General features: G+C 38.1%; 1 protein-coding gene across 3 annotated transcripts in view; it reads left to right on the forward strand.

The window, feature by feature from the left end:
* The window catches only part of LOC120721466 (glypican-6-like), a 144,853-nt gene that overhangs the window by 20,883 nt on the left and 105,830 nt on the right, over positions 1-18,140 (forward strand). For all 3 annotated transcript variants that reach the window (XM_040011823.1, XM_040011820.1, XM_040011821.1), the window contains exon 2: positions 10,470-10,628. In XM_040011823.1, coding sequence (XP_039867757.1) covers positions 10,520-10,628 — 109 coding nt within the window. In that variant the 5' untranslated portion in view covers positions 10,470-10,519. The remainder of the gene's footprint in view (positions 1-10,469; positions 10,629-18,140) is intronic.

Below are 18,140 nucleotides of genomic sequence, written 5' to 3' on the forward strand. Positions count from 1 at the left end.
CTTGTACAGTATCTCCTGTATAGAGTGGACCTAGAGTCTTTCTTGTTAACTGTTTTCTGGCCAGTTAATTTAGAATACATTTCACCCATTCGTGCTACAATAGAGCAGCCATTAATTTCACTTACTGCCTCACTACATCTTTTTATGAATTTTCAGGATGAATGAATACTGCTCTCTCTCTCTCTTTTGCATGCTCGCTCTCTCTCTCTCTCGACTTGATGATCTGTTGGCTTGTTTGGCATGGAGCTCTGGCAAGAACCTCCTCACTTTATAAGTGCTGGCAAGAGTGGCCAAAAGATGTACCAGATGGCACCACCCATATGCAGTTTGCCCTTTGGCCAGGTAGACTAATGAATCCTTGTGAGAGTTAATCTGGCATTAGACTCTCAGTGGGCGTAGAACCCACACTTTTCCCACAGCTGCCCTGAAATATTCTTGAGATTTTGTGTTTCCCTTGATGTTTTTTTTTTTAAGCTTTAGAGATAAGCTAAATCTCTTTAGCATTTTAAAATTACTACAGGTGAAAAGTGTGCTACCTCTGCAGTATCACCTTTATGATGGACATTTATGGATCTGTCATTGATGTGAGCTATATTGATGGTTCTGGATTTAAATTGTTGAAACTTTTTATTATGCTAAATATAATCATGATATGTAATTATGCCAAAGTAAAACTAATTCCGCTGCCTTATGTTTGAGCTGTTTAAATGTGCTGTGCTTTCGACTAACATCTCCAACTTGACACAATTAAACCGACAGCGCATACTGGAGATGTTGGGAACACAGGCTCACACAGACTCATGTACTGAACCTGTTGGGGCTCTTAAATCCAGACTGTAGAGGTCAGAGGGGAGAAGCTGAGAAAAAACAGCCCAATAGGCCAGCTCAAACTGTGGAAAAGAAGAATAGTACCGCGATGTTTCGTTTTCTTTGTTGCATCAGATTCTTCGCATAATGCGATCTACTATGTTGAAGTGGATGCCTCAGGACCTCCTTAACTTCAGCTTTGATGCTTTATCCTCAGGTTTTCCTTTGAAGGCTTATCATGAGTTGGCAAAGTGACTGAGACTAATCGAAATTCATCTCGGCAGGCTATGACTATTGAGGTCCCCCACCTTGTAGCACAACAACACAATATACAAACTCACCCACCGGAAGACCAAGCAGATCGGTTACCGAGCAAACACCAGTGAGGGTTGCATGCTCATGTGTGCCTCTGTCCACTATCTACTTTACACCATTGCTTTGCATTGAGCCAAACATTTCTTTTCAGTTTTCCCCACTGGCCTTGATATTTGTTTACTTTCTGTCTATGAAGAAAAAGGAGAAAAATATTTCAGCATTACAGCCCAGGTTTTGTAAACATGCCTGCGTGCTCCCTGCCACATCATAGCCACAATTTTTCTTTGGCAAATTTGAAGCGGTCAACATTTTAGAGAAGTCTGCACTTCTGTACTCTAAAAACACTTTTATGAAATCAAAATTTTACATTAGAGAACCACTATTCCTGTTTAAACCTTCATATTGTTAGTGTGGGAAAGGGGGACCGATAAAAATGCATACAATAATACCAGGTATGTATTAGGTTTCAAGCCTTAATCTGAAAATCCAACATAAGTAATCAGCTATTCACTGGGGTGTTCTCAAACCAACCAAGCTTTTCAGTAGACACTGTGACTGCTGAAGAAGCGGTGGCTACTTGTTGAATTTGGTGTGATTACATGTCATCCTTTAAAATATGCAAACCTGGTTCAAACAGGAATTTGTATCAGCTAAGCATGTCATTTTACCTCCAGCTGATACAGCTGCTTATAATTATGCATAATTTAGCGCTCGTCTTCACACGTTGCAAAAAAATATAAACTTTTCAATTTATAGAGCGCATCTCTTTTTTTCCTTGACATCCAAAAACACCTTTATAACTAATTTATAACAGAAAATGTCGGCAGTAAAAGAAAAACGCTGTCATAATAAAGTAGGATGTGTGGAAAACTTCAATAAACTGGTGTTGCTGTCAATAATTTGATCCCTCTAGTCAAGAAAACACTTGTATGTGTGAAGACAAATCTTTGTATTTGTTGTGAGGAATGGTTACTTAGTCTTGTAAATCTAAACCTCAGTGGCAGTCCTCTGCTTTAGTGCATCTGAGACACTTCTAAACTCAGATCTGTTGCATGTCACCAGGGAATGTGCTCCAGTTGTTGCGTTTTTAACATCACACGGCTGCCTAAGAAACTGTAGGCTCTGCTGCCAATTTTAATGAACCACTGTTAGAAAGGATAAGAAATGTGCCATCCTTTTTGCTTGCCCATTAGGCACGATTGCAGCATATGCCTCGCCTGCATGTGAAACCTCAAACACTCTGAGTGCATGCTTCTTTAACATCAAGGGATATGAAGCCAAAGGGAACCGAGGCCATATACATGGCCGCTGAAATAAAGCATGCTATATGAAGTTAGTTCTTTAATCTGTGTCTGATCATGCCTCCAGGTCATCTCATCTACTTCTTCCCACTGACCTACATATTCCTAGTTAGCAGTTAGTCTGTGTGGTTGGTTAAAGATAGATATCATTTAAAAATCATCTTAAAGTAACATTTATAATGGGTTCAGGGAACCTTGAATTCTGTGAAAGTGTCTGTGTGGCTGATTGCATGTTAAATGGGCATCGAACAGGCCCATCTGTCCGTTGCCTGAATCTAGTCAGCAGTTTCACCTAATTATAACGCTACGCCTCAGTCGTGTTTTGGACATCGTGAAGATAGTGATCGAGAGCAACCAAACACATCTGCACATCAAAGAATCTGAACGAAACAATGAGTGTTTGATTGCATATGCAAGCAAAGCAATATTTCTTTTGCCTTATTTCTTTCTGATTAAGAAACATTTGAGTTAACGCCAGAACGTTTCACTGTAAAATCCCCAAAGAAGATTACCATTTGTCCTTAATTATCTTGCTTTCTGTAATTACATATATTTAAATCTCTAATCAGCTCGTTCTGAAAGATGTGCTGCGGCGCCTTCTGACATCTGCGCTCGAGGACAGAGCGGTACATTAGCAAACTGGACTGGGTTGAACACAGGGGCGATTCTAGGATCAGAGCTTTGGGGGTGCTGAGCACCCAGAGAGCTGCCCAGCCAGGCAAGATAAACATGAACATCTAATAAAAGATATAAATATTGAAACACTGATCCAACATTATTCTTGATTGACGGATCATTTGATCTTACAATATCGGCACATATGACAAAATAACCAACTTCTCTCATTCCATTTCAAACAGGACAGTGGTAACAACAGCAGGCTACAGACAATTTCAAGTTTTAGATTTTAAATAGGCTGTATACATTTCAATGGGAGCAACAGGACGGTCAAATGTCGCTGATTTTACTACAGAGCAGGACGGATTGTAGGGTAGCAAACATCGTCGGAAAACACGTTTCCAACACTGCAGGTTACCTGGGTGTAATGTTTTTCAGCTAAAAAGAAACATGGTCCGACTCCTACCTAACTATATAAAGGGTAACTGAAGGTTAAATGCAGCTAACATGTCCTGTTTTAAGCCAGGCACTTACACCCCCCCGAGGGGGGGTGTAAGTGCCCCAAAGGTTTGGGGGTGCTTTGATTCAAAAATGGCTAAAACCGCCCCTGGTTGAACATATGAGTGACAGCTTTTATCTTCCTTTTATCCAGTGATTACATAACTATTTGCTCCCAAGTAATCTGTGATTAAATGCATCATGTAGAGTGTGTGCGTGTATGCTTGTGTGTGCTCATCCATGGTTTTGATCATGTTAGGAGTATAATGAATCAGGCTGGTGAGTGCATGTGCCAGACCTAAAGCTAACTTTGTTGTTTTACATTTGCATGGGAGCAGGCTTCTTTCTCTGTGTATGAAAAATCTGATAGAACACCATCGTATTAGCACTTCTGTCAGCGTTGTCACCACAGGCTTCTATACAGTATGCAATTCTCTGCTGCTCACTTCGTCAAAGTCAAACTATACACTCATTTTTTCCTTTGCCTATTAGGATGTCAGAAATAGATTAGGAGTTGACAGATATGTTTTATTCAAGCCAATATCAAACACAATAAGTGGTAATCCAGGAGACGGATAAGTGATGTTTGAATCAATATAAATGTACAATAAAATCTTGAAAAGAACAAAAATTCCAACCGTTTGCTGAAATGCATTTGTTTGTTTATGCTGTATAATCTTTAATATTTATGCTGAGGGCTTTGTGGTAAAGTGGTTAGCACTGTTGTCTCACTGCAAATCTAATGATTCAAATCTAATGGTTGGCTGAGGCCTTTGTGTATAGAGTCTGGATGTTCTCTGTGACACTCAGTATTAGACTGTGACACTAGACACTTCCACCTATTGTCCAAAGACATGCGTGTTAGTATAATGAGCGATTAAGCTAACTGGCTATCGATATGTATGCAAGGCAAATAAAATGCTAAAGTGCATTATGGCTATATATGTGGAAAAATGAATGCGGCTTGTAGTGAGAGGTGAGGAAAACCAGAAAAAGTGTTATTCCATTTAATTATTCAGAAATATTCAGTTCAACTTCAAAACTAAGCTCAATGATCATCATAGAAATAAATCACAGGATTATATTTTTTCTATTTATTATTTTTTTATTTTGATAACACCGGCTATCTCACCTTTGAAACATGCTCTGCATCAAATAGTACTCCTCAGGCAAAAGTTTAACAATTTAGCTGTGACATTACTCAAGATCACAGAGTGGTTGCTACAGACAGAGAACAGGCAGCTGCATTACAGACAAAGTGCTGCATTTTAAATACATTTTATCGAGAATTTGTAAAATGCAGAGACACTAATGTCTTTTTAATAAATGTCCAAAACTTTCAGCAGCAGCAAAAGGTGTGGCGCCATTACTGATTTGGCAGGCCACTTTAACAGATGCCACAGATATGCGCTGGGATTGTTCCCGACTTTTCCGCTTGCCCCTCTTCACCTGCAGTGAAATTATGTGTCACCCTCCCCACCCCTTTCATGCTCCACTTTCATGCAGCTCTTTGTAAAAATCTTTAACACTATTTATGTGAGAAAACAAAAACTTTTTATTATCTCTCCAAATGATTTTGAATTAAACGGATCAGCTATGTTAGATAAACATAAAGTTGCTTTATTATAAATGTCACAGCGCATGAAGTGCTCTTTTTTTTATTAAAGAAAAGATTCATTTAAATGTTCAGCTACAAATGGCCAGACTAATTTATATAAGCACTGTAAAGCTATACAGTATCTTACAGCTTTGAGAAAGGTGGAAAGTGGGTGTCAGTGAGCTGTTGCCAGCTAAGTAGGCACATTAGTTCCTGTTATTCACCTAGTAAATATACTTTTATAAGAAGAACCTTTGTGCTTTTTGCCATCCCTGTCTTTTTGTTGTGTCCACCCCCATGTCTTCATTTTTATTGGCACTGCTGGTATTGAGTCTTACAAGTTTAACTCTCCCTGACAGAGACTGCACAAGTGTGATCTCGCAAGTGTGCAGCATATTGACAGCATGGTTTCAAATTCCATCTCGGGTCCAAAGCAACCAGCTAGAACAGGACAGATATGGTCTAGTGAGCCAAAATCCCATCTAGATTTGGGGACAATTACCTCCAAAGTTCACTAAGGTAGGCTTTTATGTTTGCTTTTTTTTCTTTTGGAAAAGAGCACACACACACAAACACATTAGGAAAATATGCAGCAAAGTTTTATGCATAAAAGTATTGAACCGGGCTTTTGATGAAAGAGAGAAGGGAAAACATGTGAGATAAAGTAGCAGCATCATAAACATGCAGCTCACGCCGTGCCTGCTTCTCACAAACTTCTATTTTATGTTGGTTTACGACAACAGTTTTCAAAACAGGAAAGTAGTTGGATGTGTCAAATTATGTGTTTATACCAAAACACGACTGAGAGATGAATAGAGTGGTGCACAGCCTATGAAAGCTAAAAGCACCATGGATTCCTTTCAGCTGTCATTCACACTTAAGGACAGCTTTGTCTGTTATTGATTTTTTTTTCTTTTCTTTTCTTTTCTTTTTTTTTTTAAACGCTTTAGTGGCCAAAAGTAGTATTCTACCTGCATCGACAAGTAAAATTCATTTATTGCATCAACGGAAACTTCAGATTGAATTTGACTTACTTCAGAGTCACAGAGCTTCACATAACAGTGAGGAGAAAATGCAATTTTCCTCAGCTTATCCATCATTTATGACAATAAAAGTTTATATTTCTGTGCCTAAGTCATGCTAGAGTAGTGTTTCATGCCCGTGTAATTTAAGGTGCCAAATATGGTGTATGGCTTTTTCTTTCTTTGGGACATTAGCCAGCCATCTGATACCATCTTCATAATTCCTTGGCTCCTCAGTTTAATAATGTCCCTGTTTAAACAATATGACTGACAATGTTGAACTACACTGATACTTTAAATACCCCGTGCTTCTGTCAGTGAGAGCTTAAATGCAACCCAAGCTAAAAGACATGAGTCTTGGCTGAAAAGCCAAAAATACCAAAACTTTATGTGTAAAAAATATTTACTTCACTGGAACTGTATCAGTATATCATCTCAAACTCTGTTTTCTTTGGTAGAGATATACATTTTAAATGAAGCTGCATTTTTATTGTTTGAGCTAAAATAAATAAATTAAAAAATAAAAACTATAGCAATTTAAATTTAAATATTGTAACAAAATACCATATATAAAAATACACTCACTTACTGGCAGCTGGATACTAGCAACTTACTGTTAAAGGTGTTTACTTTTACTGTAAATTAAATTACAGCAGCTTTATTTGCTGTAAATTAAAGTTCCTGTAAATCCTTTTTTACAGTTGGTTACTGGCATCCAGCTTTCAGCAAGTTACTGTAAAATTTACAGGTTAATGTATTTGTGCTAATTAACTTTCCATACATCTATTTCACTCGTGAACCTGTCCCAGTTGTCATTGGACAAGAGGCAGAGTACACCCTGGACAGGTCGCCAGCCTGTAGATTCAATCCATATGCATGCGCTTGATTGAATCCCAATGTAGTGGACGTTATCTGCAGCTGTTACTTTGTTAAAAAATAGGACATCGCTGCTTAGTAAAGAAACAAAAAAGCCTTAAGGAATCGCCTAATAGAAAGTGAGTGGTGCATTTCAGCTTATTTTGTGTTGTAGAGTTTGGATGCTGTGGCTCGGAGCCTTGTGCATTACTCTGGAGAAACGAGTTTGTGTTGAACTGTTGATGGTGCACCTCATTACTGTAGCTTGGTGCCTCTCTAAGGACTGATTAAGGATTAAGCACATTTGAGAGTGCCAGCACGTACATATTGCATCTTCTTGTTTCATTATCTATACACAGCTCCTTTATCTGCAGCTTACTGTATATGCATGCAGGGCGTCAGTGTGCCTGCCAGTGCCTGCATTGTGTTCCTCAGAGGAAATCCTACAATCTCTCTGTTCTGTCCTCCACTGATAAATCGATACTCATTTCATCTTTCCCAAATGTTAATAGATAGAATGGGAAAAACACAAATATTTTATGTGACTGCTGGCCAGACAAAAAAAAAAAACTAATAATGATGTCTGATGCTCTCTGTAGAAGAGGAAATAAAATACCGCATGCATGCAGAAAAAAATTACATACAGTATGCCATGTGGTAATTTTTTTTCCAAAAAAATTGCCCAAATATTTCTTGGGCAAAAAAACTAATATAATCATGTGATATTAACTGCTGGTGTGTGTTGTTGCAGGAAGACAACCAGATGAAAACTCACATTCGGACCAGTTTAAGTGTTTGACAGAAACTAAGACGCTGAGCTTTTGCTTGTGTGGGAGGACTTTTTTCCCCCCCTTAAACTTTCCTATAAGGTTGTGTGGCTCTGGCACAAAGATCACAGCAACAACTTTATAGGTAACAAAAACAAAAAACCACAATTTGATAAGTATTTTTGTTTTTAATAAAAAAAAAGCCTTGATTTTGGAATTTAGCAACACTTTTCTGACTGTATCAAAGTTTAAGGTACATTTTTAAAGTTTTATTTTACATTTTAGTTTATTAGTAATGGGAAAACCTCTTAAAATGGATAGTAGTATGAAAGTACAAACTTCTGTGCAAAAAAGATGTATGTACACACCACTCACATGGAGCTCTTAGTCACTTTTACTGATTAAAGCCTCTGTTTACTTTAGGCTCTTTTTTTTTTCTTTTTGGCAAACAATGTTTTTGTTTTTTCTGTGGATCTGGTTTTATATTTCATTTATTAACTGGAAAATTAATTCTGGCTTGGTCCTTTTTATGCCCAAAATGCTAACATTAGTTGACATAATTACTTGTAGATTATTCATGTAAGTTTGATATGCAAGTAAAATGTCAAATTTGAAGTCTGGTGATATTGAATATACTTGACTGATACATTTAGTTTATACTAAACATATTTTCCTTAATGATTAATTATTGGAATAAATAAACCTCATTTTATGGTCTTTTGCAGATAGTGTTGTGCATTATGGGTGTAGATATAATTTATTGATTTCATCAGAATCATTTTCCTCATCCCTTTGAGTAAATCAGTATTTTTGAAAACTACTCTATTCACCATGAATAATCCACAGATCTGAGACTAAACCCCTCACTTTTTCAGTGAAAGGATTTTCAGATGTGTGGCATAATTAAGTGATTGTTATCTTTCTCGAAACCCAGTAAAGTAAAACTTTTACTCATTAGAAAAAAAAAATCTAGTGTGAATTCTCCAAGTTTTGAAAATTCTTCAGGCCTTCAGTTCCAGTATTTCTCTTTGTGGATCTTGGAGTCATTTCATTGGTTTGGTATACACTTTTATACACTGACGTCTGAGTGGACTTGAGAATGTTTCTCTAACTGATGTAATAGTCAAACACTTCACAGTTTATTAAATTAATGCTTCAAAATCAAATTATGTAGAAGGAGACGAGAGTCCAAGGCTCTGTAAAACATCTCATTACAAAACGCATGCACAGCATCTCTTATTTTCTACTTAGATGGACTACAACAAGTATTTCTTAACTCACTCTCACTGAGACCTCGACATTCTTCTAAAGGTTGCTGTGTAATTTTGTTCGCAGTGTAGAAAGTTAAAAAGTAAGCGAGCAAGGCAAAAAGAAATGCTGCTATCCTTGAGTTAATATCACTGTAATCAGGTGGCATGTGAAGCCTTAATGCTGGTGATTTTACCACCCGACTATGTAAAATAACAATAAGCCCAAAACATTTTTTTAATCTGAGTGAATCAGTCTTTAAAATAAATCTTTTAAATATTGTTCTTATGCCAGCAACATCGCACCAGAGTGCATGAGATGTAGTGTAACAAGAAATATTGAGAAATTTAAACATTTATATTAAATGTTATTTTTGTGATATGTAGAATATGGTGTGAGTTTTTCAGCTCTGCCTAAATTAACTTTCATTTTAATGGACTGTGGGAAATAAAAACTGCACAGACGCACACAATACACAGTCACATCTGATATCTTTCGCTGGCTTGTCAGCCTCTTATAATGCCTCTGATGCTCCCCGGCACCTAACAGTGACCATGGATACCAGCGCATGTGCAACACAGTTGTTCGCCGTAAACTGTAAAACAATAGTCTCATCTCTCAGTCTAGCAACTTGATATTGTTTTGGTCTCATCTTTGCAGCAAAGTTGTTTTTAGGAAAACTAAAAAGTTACGATAAGTTCATTGTAGCCTTCCTGCTCTGAACAAAAGAACAAACACGCACAGTTAGTAACGAGCTGGTGAACATGATGGAGCATTTGGCAGCCAAAAAGACAAATATTTCATTCCAGTTTTGATAAAAACCACGAGCAGAACAGAATGGAGAGTTAGCTTCATCATGTGTCAGATAGCATGACTTGAAATGAATGTTAATGTTGTTCGGTATGTGGTGAATGTGTAAATAAGCAATTGTTTCCATGGCAAAAATATGTCAGTGTTCATTTACAGCTTGCTGTGCCAAAGTCAAGACATCGTAAATTAATCCATGCAGTTTAATTAAATGTTTGGCTGATGTCATAGCTAAGGGCATGTTGGTAAGAGCCTTGAGACCAATTTGTGGTGTTAGGCTATATAAATAAATTTCCTTGACATGACTTAGCACTGTGCCTTTCATTTCATGTACATAATATTCATTAAAGCAGTCATCATTGCAGTGCTTTGCTTTGTGATATAAGGGAGAATTCTATATGAGGTGTAGGAGCTCTGCTATCACAGACACTCTCTGATTCATGAGTCCAAATGACCGACAAATGTTTTCCTACCCCGTTTGTTACGGTCTGGCCCACTTTGATTGCCTAAGTGATGAGAATGACAAAATAACAAGAGAATTTTGATCAAAGACTCGGTTCAGCCTTTTCGAGCATCTGAATGTCGAGGCGGTGACGTGTGTAAAAATGCCGCTCTACCTCTCTGTCTTCCTCAGGTGAGCACCTGCGTGTCTGTCCTCAGGGATACACCTGCTGCACGTCAGAGATGGAGGACAAACTTAACCAGCAGAGCAAACTGGAGTTTGAGAAATTGGTTGAGGAGAGCAGCCACAAAATGAGAACAACATTTGTCTCCAGGCATAAAAAGTTTGATGGTAAGTTCCAGTAGATTGATTTGTTTTATCTATTTAACATGCAGAGACTGTGATTCATAGAAATTTATATCCCAGACACCACCTCTCCAAGCTGAATGTACTGAGACAAGCACTGTCAAACTTGTAACTACAGACTTCTGATGTCATGATTAATTATTACTTTGACTGTTATTAATAAGAAATGAGCTTATCTGGTTTAAAGATGGTTATTCTGGAGCCTTGCTATTACACTTGACTTCTTCACTACAGTTCTGCATTATTTGGATTTTCTTTATCTACAGGGCTTTCTAGCTCCCTATGATGTTGTTCTTCCTTATGCACATACACTGTGAACTACTGACATTTTGACAGTAGAAGATGGCACTAAAATATTTTCATTCTAATGAGCCTGTCTGTATAAGCAGGGGTTAAAGTGGGATTTTGCAGGTGAGAGAATACTAAGTTCTGGTGAAGCAGTGCAGTCTGGAGAAATGACTCACTCTGCAATAAATCATATAATAATATATATATGAGCTCCAGTACATGTGCTTTGTTTTTAAACCGGCTGTGATCAGCTGACCTGGTCTGATGCTGCTTTTGAGGTTTCCTACTCATTCTGAATTTAGCCATCTACATTCTACAATATACAAGCAGATGTTATATGAGCCATCAAGGCAGATGTCTGATTGCTAGCCACTTTGAAGCTGGTATAAATGTGGAATTTGGCAAGTGTTACCAAAGAATATCATCAGCTAAATGCAAACTGACTCCTAGCCGAGTCCTGTTACTCAGCAGCGATCTTTTGCTTTATTTGGATGGTTATTTTAAAGCAGTGTCAGAATTAACCTTAATTTTCATAGTCAAGAAGAAATAAAAACTGTATGCAAAGAATCTCTGGTCTGATCTTATAAGTATAGACCATGGTAATGAACATGGTTACCACAGTTTGCCCGGCACCAGTTCAACATAACTGTACACTGTAAAAGAACACTGCAAACAGCCCAGTTTATTCTGCACATACTGTCCAATACGGCATTTGAATAACATTAAATCTATGATTTAATCTGCTTTCAAAGATATTTCCCAATATGAAATAAAGATCTAGATTTCTATTACTGTCCAGTAGCTGTAGTACTGCAGTATATTGATAACGTATGGTAGCACTAAAATGTTTGCATTTTTTACTGATACTGACATTAAACTTGTAGCAACCTCATACTAATAACATAATGTTGTTTGATGCTTTAACATATTTAGATAGTATTACTGTATCATAATACTGATATATCATAATGGCCTGTATGTAATTGAATGTTAAAAGATTATTAAGGCAAGCTTCAAGTAATTTGTTCCTACAATTGAAATCCTAGAACCAGTAAACCATGTTTGTATTTGCTCAATTTAAATGTTATAGTCATGAATCAAACACAGGTGTTATGGTTGTTTTATATTACAGCACTGAGATGTAAACAGTTTATACGTGTCTATACAGGCTGAATGATGACCCAAGTCTTCAAATTATAGTTCACAAAAGATTTGTTGATGAGCAAATACAAGAGTCAGAGCCTTTGTAAGCGTGCTCTGTCGCCGCCATAAAACCTACGGAGGGAAACGGCAGCCTAAAAATGAGCATAACTTAAAATCCTGACCATATCGCCTCTGTCAGTGCGCCCCAGGGTGGCTGTGGCTACAATGTAGCTTGCCATCACCAGTGTGTGAATGTGTGTGTGAATGGGTGGATGACTGGATATGTAAAGCGCTTTGGGGTCCTTAGGGACTAGTAAAGCGCTATACAAATACAGGCCATGTACCATTTATATGACAGCTCAGCTCAGCTGTCTTTGATAATAAAGCTGTTTCTCTGAAAATTAATTGAGATTCACCTTATTAATGACATTCAGCTTTCAACAATATTTTAATTAATGCAATGATAATGTTTGGTTAAATGTTGATGGCAATTATATTCAACGTAATGTAAGATAGTAAAACAAATATTGTTAATGTACAGTTTCCCTTAAATGTTAATTATTGGGACATATAATGGATGTGGAGTGTAACCTTTTCTCATTGAAAAACATATTTGAAAGTGCTTCTAATATAACTAGATAACTTCATCATATACAGATCCACTGTCTGATTCAAAGCAATCCAACACAATTAATTTTTTTAACTTTAAATATCTATTTTATTAAACGTCACTTGCAGAGCAGTCCTTACCTTTAAATATGATCTGTCAGCTTCTGCTGTTATATTTTCTTCCTCTATCTTTCTCTATCTCTGAGAGTAAAATTATCCCATGTCAGTGCTTTTTTTCCCCCTGGAAAACAGAGCCTTTGTACCTTAAGCTAGCAGACAGATTGTGCACCAAGATGCACAAAAACAGTTTGTGTGTTCACTGATATTTGTTGAGCTGTTTCAAATCCTGTATCTGAGATAACCTGCCACTTAAAGAAAAAGTTGCACGGTTATGCTCTCTCCTCTTCAGTAGAGGTAGATAGATGCTGATATACGGCAACAGAAACTTTATTGACATTGACAGCATGAGTGCATGACACGGATAAGAAGGAAAAGAGGAGGCATGCAGCTGGAGTCATGACTTTACTGTCTCTGTGACAACAGTTGAAAGCACTGCCGGACTGTATCAAATAAAAAATGAACTTGCCTGATAGTATTTAGTGTTAAACTGCCTATTTAATTACTCATTAATCGAAGGTGTCAGAACGTTGTTCCAGGTTGTTCAGGCCCACTTTAATCCCTGTATAACTGCTAGAGCTCACATGGCTTTAAACCAAGGCTCTACGGTGTTTAATGCCATTTACACTTGTGTGCTTGTGCCATCCAAGGCTTGCTTTTTTACACTAACTAAAGATATCATGCATTCTTTTGAACTAGTCAGATGGAAAAAATAAATTGTAGGTGCACTGTTTTTTCCATAACTAATAATAGTAATCTGTTGCTTGAGTCTGGTTGTAGCTGAATGCTGCTAATGTACAGTAGTTGACCAAGCATTACCTACATTTAGGTCCATACGTTTTTGCAGAGTAACACAAATCACAGAATGAATGCACTGACCAGCTCAGCAACACCAAAAGACCTGAATGATCACAGAAGACAACTAAGGTGGATGATCGCAGAATTATTTCCTTGTTTAAGAAAAAAAAACTTTACAACCTCAAGTCAGGAACATTCCCGAGGAGGTGCAGAGGGTTTACACACAAGAATAGGCGGGTCAGACTAGACTTTGTCAGGAAACATCTGATATAGCTGGTAAAATTATGGATAGGGAGAGACTTATGATCTGAAGCATACTACATTATCTGTCAAACATGGTGGAGACAGTGTTATGACATGGGCATGTATACTGCCAGTGGAACCAGGTGATTAGTGTTTATTGCTAATAGAAGTAGCAGGATTAATTGTGTAAAAATATACAGAGCTTTACTCGCTGCTAAGATTCAGCCAATTCAGCCAACGGGGCGATCGTGGCTCAGGGGGTTGGGAAGCGTATCTGTAACCGGAAGGTCGCCAGTTTGATCCCCAGGCTCTCTGTCCTGGTCGTTGTGTCCTTGGGCAAGACACTTTACCCTACCGCCTACTGGTGTTGGCCAGAGGGGCCGATGGCGCGATATGGCAGCCTCGCTTCTGTCAGTCTGCCCCAGGGCAGCTGTAGCTACAACCGTAGCTTGCCTCCACCAGTGTGTGAATGTGAGAGTGAATGAATAGTGGTATTGTAAAGCGCTTTGGGTGCCTTGAAAAGTGCTATATAAATCCAATCCATTATTATTAATTGCTGCAAAACTGAATGGACAGCATTTCATGGTGCAAATGGATAATGACCCAAAGCAAACTGCATAAACAACACTGTCTTTCTCAAGGCAGTGAAATGGGATAGTCTTCAATGGCCAAGCCAGTTAGCTGATCTTAACTCAACAGACGATGCTTTTCAGTTACTAAAGACCAAACTGAATGCAGAGAGACCCACAAACCAGCTGCAGTAAAGGCCTAACAGAGCATCTGAAGAGAGGAAACCAAGGGTGTCCAAGGGCTCTAGACTTTAGGGATTAAATGACTGAAAAGGATTTTTATCCAAGTATTAAAACAATTCTTAGTCTGTATTTAAAATTCCATTAGCTCGGGTACTCAAAAACCAGCAGGATTAACTTTCTCCACTGTTGTTAGCACTTGTACAAGTAAAATGTGGTAGTTGCCTTGTGTGTTATTGGTCCCATCAGCCTCTGTAAATGGATGGCTGTGTAAAGAAGGGACTGTGACAAACAGTTTTTTGCCCAGAGATGAACCTCTCTAGCTTTGGGGGGTGAAGTGAACAGCCGACCACGCATTCCTCACTGCAGATTAGAAGCTCACTGCCTCGAGTGCCTGCTGTTTTTAGCATTGTATAAGTATGAGGCGATCCAATTGTGAACAATTGAAAACCTATGCTGGCTTTCTGGAAAAAAAAGAAAAGCTTATACGGTCTTAGTCCGTATAAACATCCTTGGATATAAATATTTTTAAATGAAATGACTACTTAATTTAACTTTATATTATTCTATATAATAATATATAAACAAAAATACTGTTGGTCTTCTGCATGTCATTTGTTTATGCAGGTTGAAGAGGAAATGAAGGACCTTCGGTACAAAATATAGACACTAATGAATCTTGAGTTAGGGCATTTTTGTCATCCTTGGCTGAATACATGTCTAAAATCCTCCCTGTGTGATACGAACTGAAAACTGTGTAGTGAGTATAGTTGGAAGAAGCGAGAAATCAGTGTTTTATTGGCTAAAAACATCAATGGTAGTTTCTTTCAAATTTGTTACTGCCAAATGTTAAATGAGCCATCTGACAGGTTGGCAGTCAACTGAGGACAATACCTGCATGTCCTTGGAACAACAGCGCAGTAGAAATTCAGTTTTTATTGTTTTAACTGGTAAAAATCAGCTTATTTGTATAATTTTTAGACAAAGACTGAAGGCCTGATAAGAGATTGTTTTCAATGCCCAAATACATAATTTAGATAAAGGGGGTATACTCATGGGTATAAATTATTGACAATCAAATTGCAGTTTTACCTTTTAAAATGACAAACACTGCTATCAGTGGGTCATATCAACTGTTACTGTTCATCCCAACTAAAAGTTTAAAAAATGTCTAATTAGTTGTCTGATGGTGTCTTTTTTCTGCAAGTGCTCATTTAGGATAAACCTTCACTCTTTACCGTTGCATATTGACAAGATCTCAGACTGTTATACTAAGTCGTTTTCTTTGAATCACACACTTACATCAGTTCTAGAGAGCACAAATATATGAAAATGAATTCCCACATTAAAAAGATCTTGTAATTCACAGTTTTGTTGGCTCATATTGAAGCTTTTTTGAAAATGTATGTAATTTCTGACCCTGCAGTCTTGGTTTTGATTAAATAATATAAATGTGCAGCAGAGTTCTTCTTCTGTAAAAGCTTAATAGGTAGCCACAGGTTATGAAATTGTTGCTAGGTTGTTTTAAATGTTCAGTAGAATAGTTTGAAGGCAGGGGCGTATTTCTACATTAATAGCACCATTTCAGTGACGTTGCCTCTAGAGCAGTGTCCATATTGTATATCTGTGCGTTTACGTGGTAACACTGGGGACACAAATCACTCGTGCAATTCCACCTTCTACATATGCCCGTATCACCGGGCCACTCAACATCGCATCCCTTCTCCTTGCGTTAAGCTCCATCCACCTCGTGGGGTTTGAATCATCCCTCATCAATTTTACATGCCCTCATTTCTGTCCTCAGTTATTTATAGGGCCCTATTATGAAAACCTTAACTTACTTTTTGATTACTGACTGCTTCCCCTGGAGGCCTGTGGGTTTTGATGCATTATTGAGCAATCCTACTGCCATGAATGACTGTTGCACACTAGAATTTAGGCTTGGGTATTCTGCAAGTCCAATAATCCGGCTGAGGACCCTCTTACCCCATCTCTCAGTATGCCATATATTCTCCCAGAGAGATTTGAAGTTCAGTAATATTCCAGTCCAAGACAAAGAACAGGCTGTAAGAAAGGAACCTCACAACCAGTTTTGCAATGCATAATGCAAATCTCCATTTTTTTCCCCACACAAAAATTAACTTTTATAATTCTCTGAAATTATTAGTGTTCTCTGTTTAGCCTAGTACGTGCCCTCAGGTAACTTGAATTAGACAGACAAAATGTGATAAATATTTGCAGTGTTTATATGTGAGTGCAAAAGCTGGAGAGACACTGAAATACAGAGAAAGAGACTCTGTGTATGAAATAGGCAGAGAGGGAGAGAATTGCATCGCATCTGTTAAAGATTAATTGCTGAGGATGAACCATGATAAAAGGTGCCTCATGCTCAGTCAAGTGATTTGAGATTGAAAGTGCTCCACAGACTCTCTCTCTCTCTCTCTCTCACACACACACACACACACACACACACACACACACACACACACACACACACACACACACACACACACACACACACACACAAAGAAAGAGAGGGAAAGTGATCCAAAACAAAATAGCAGATATAGAGGATAGCTGGCCAGTACCTTGGTATCCCACAGGCCAACCTCTAGAATGTAAGACAGGTACTGAGGAACCAGTTGAACATTAGGAATAAGATCCAAGCCATCAATACATTCGTCCTACCTGTCATCAGATACCCAGCTGGAATAATAAGCTGACCATAGGAGGAGACAGATACCACAGATGGTAAGACATGAAAACTCCTCACAAAACAGGGTCTGCAACAAAAATCCAGAACCCTCAGGCTCTACGAGCAATGGAAAGCAGGACGGCGAGTATGAATGAGTGTCAGAGCCACAATCCAGGATGAAACACGGAACATCCATGAATACATCAGGTAGATGGCACCTCGAGATGAGGTATTCCAAGATTCCCTCAGGCAGCTGAAGACAGACAGGTGATGATGAACTGAAGGAAGAACGCATAAAAGGGATGTACCATCAACACATACGGGGACCACTGTGATACGTGGCAATCCCAAAAGACAGCAACATCAGGAACGAGGAGCACAAGAAAATAGAGACCCCCAAACCAAAAGATTGACCCCAACAGATTCCAGGCAGCTTCTCTGCAGAACACTGCAGGCCTGGGAACATTGAAGATACTGTGCAGACCCCTCAAACTCCCAGCCCTTTGGTAGAGGATCGAGGTTTCAGGAACACACACACACACACACCCTCTAGAGCACTGCCCACATAGTATACTTGTGGGACACAAATCACTTGTCTGTATAAAGCTATTTTGTGAAGTTGTGTTTACTTTGCCTGAAGAGATTCATGTAAAATTGGAAGATGTAACAATGTGACAATGAAACTGATTTGGAATCTGTGAATTGATTATTGTGACACTGAGAATGAGATCAGTGTAGTGTGGTGTGACTTACCAACAGATTTACCTGATTTAATTCTGTATGTATTTGTAATTATGCTTTGTTTTTTTATTTTTTTATTTATTTATTTATAAGTGTCAATTACCGAATGCCAAA

This window comes from Simochromis diagramma, unplaced genomic scaffold, assembly GCF_900408965.1.
Source record: "Simochromis diagramma unplaced genomic scaffold, fSimDia1.1 OVJJ01000603.1, whole genome shotgun sequence".
In the NCBI taxonomy this organism is placed as follows: Eukaryota; Metazoa; Chordata; class Actinopteri; order Cichliformes; family Cichlidae; genus Simochromis; species Simochromis diagramma.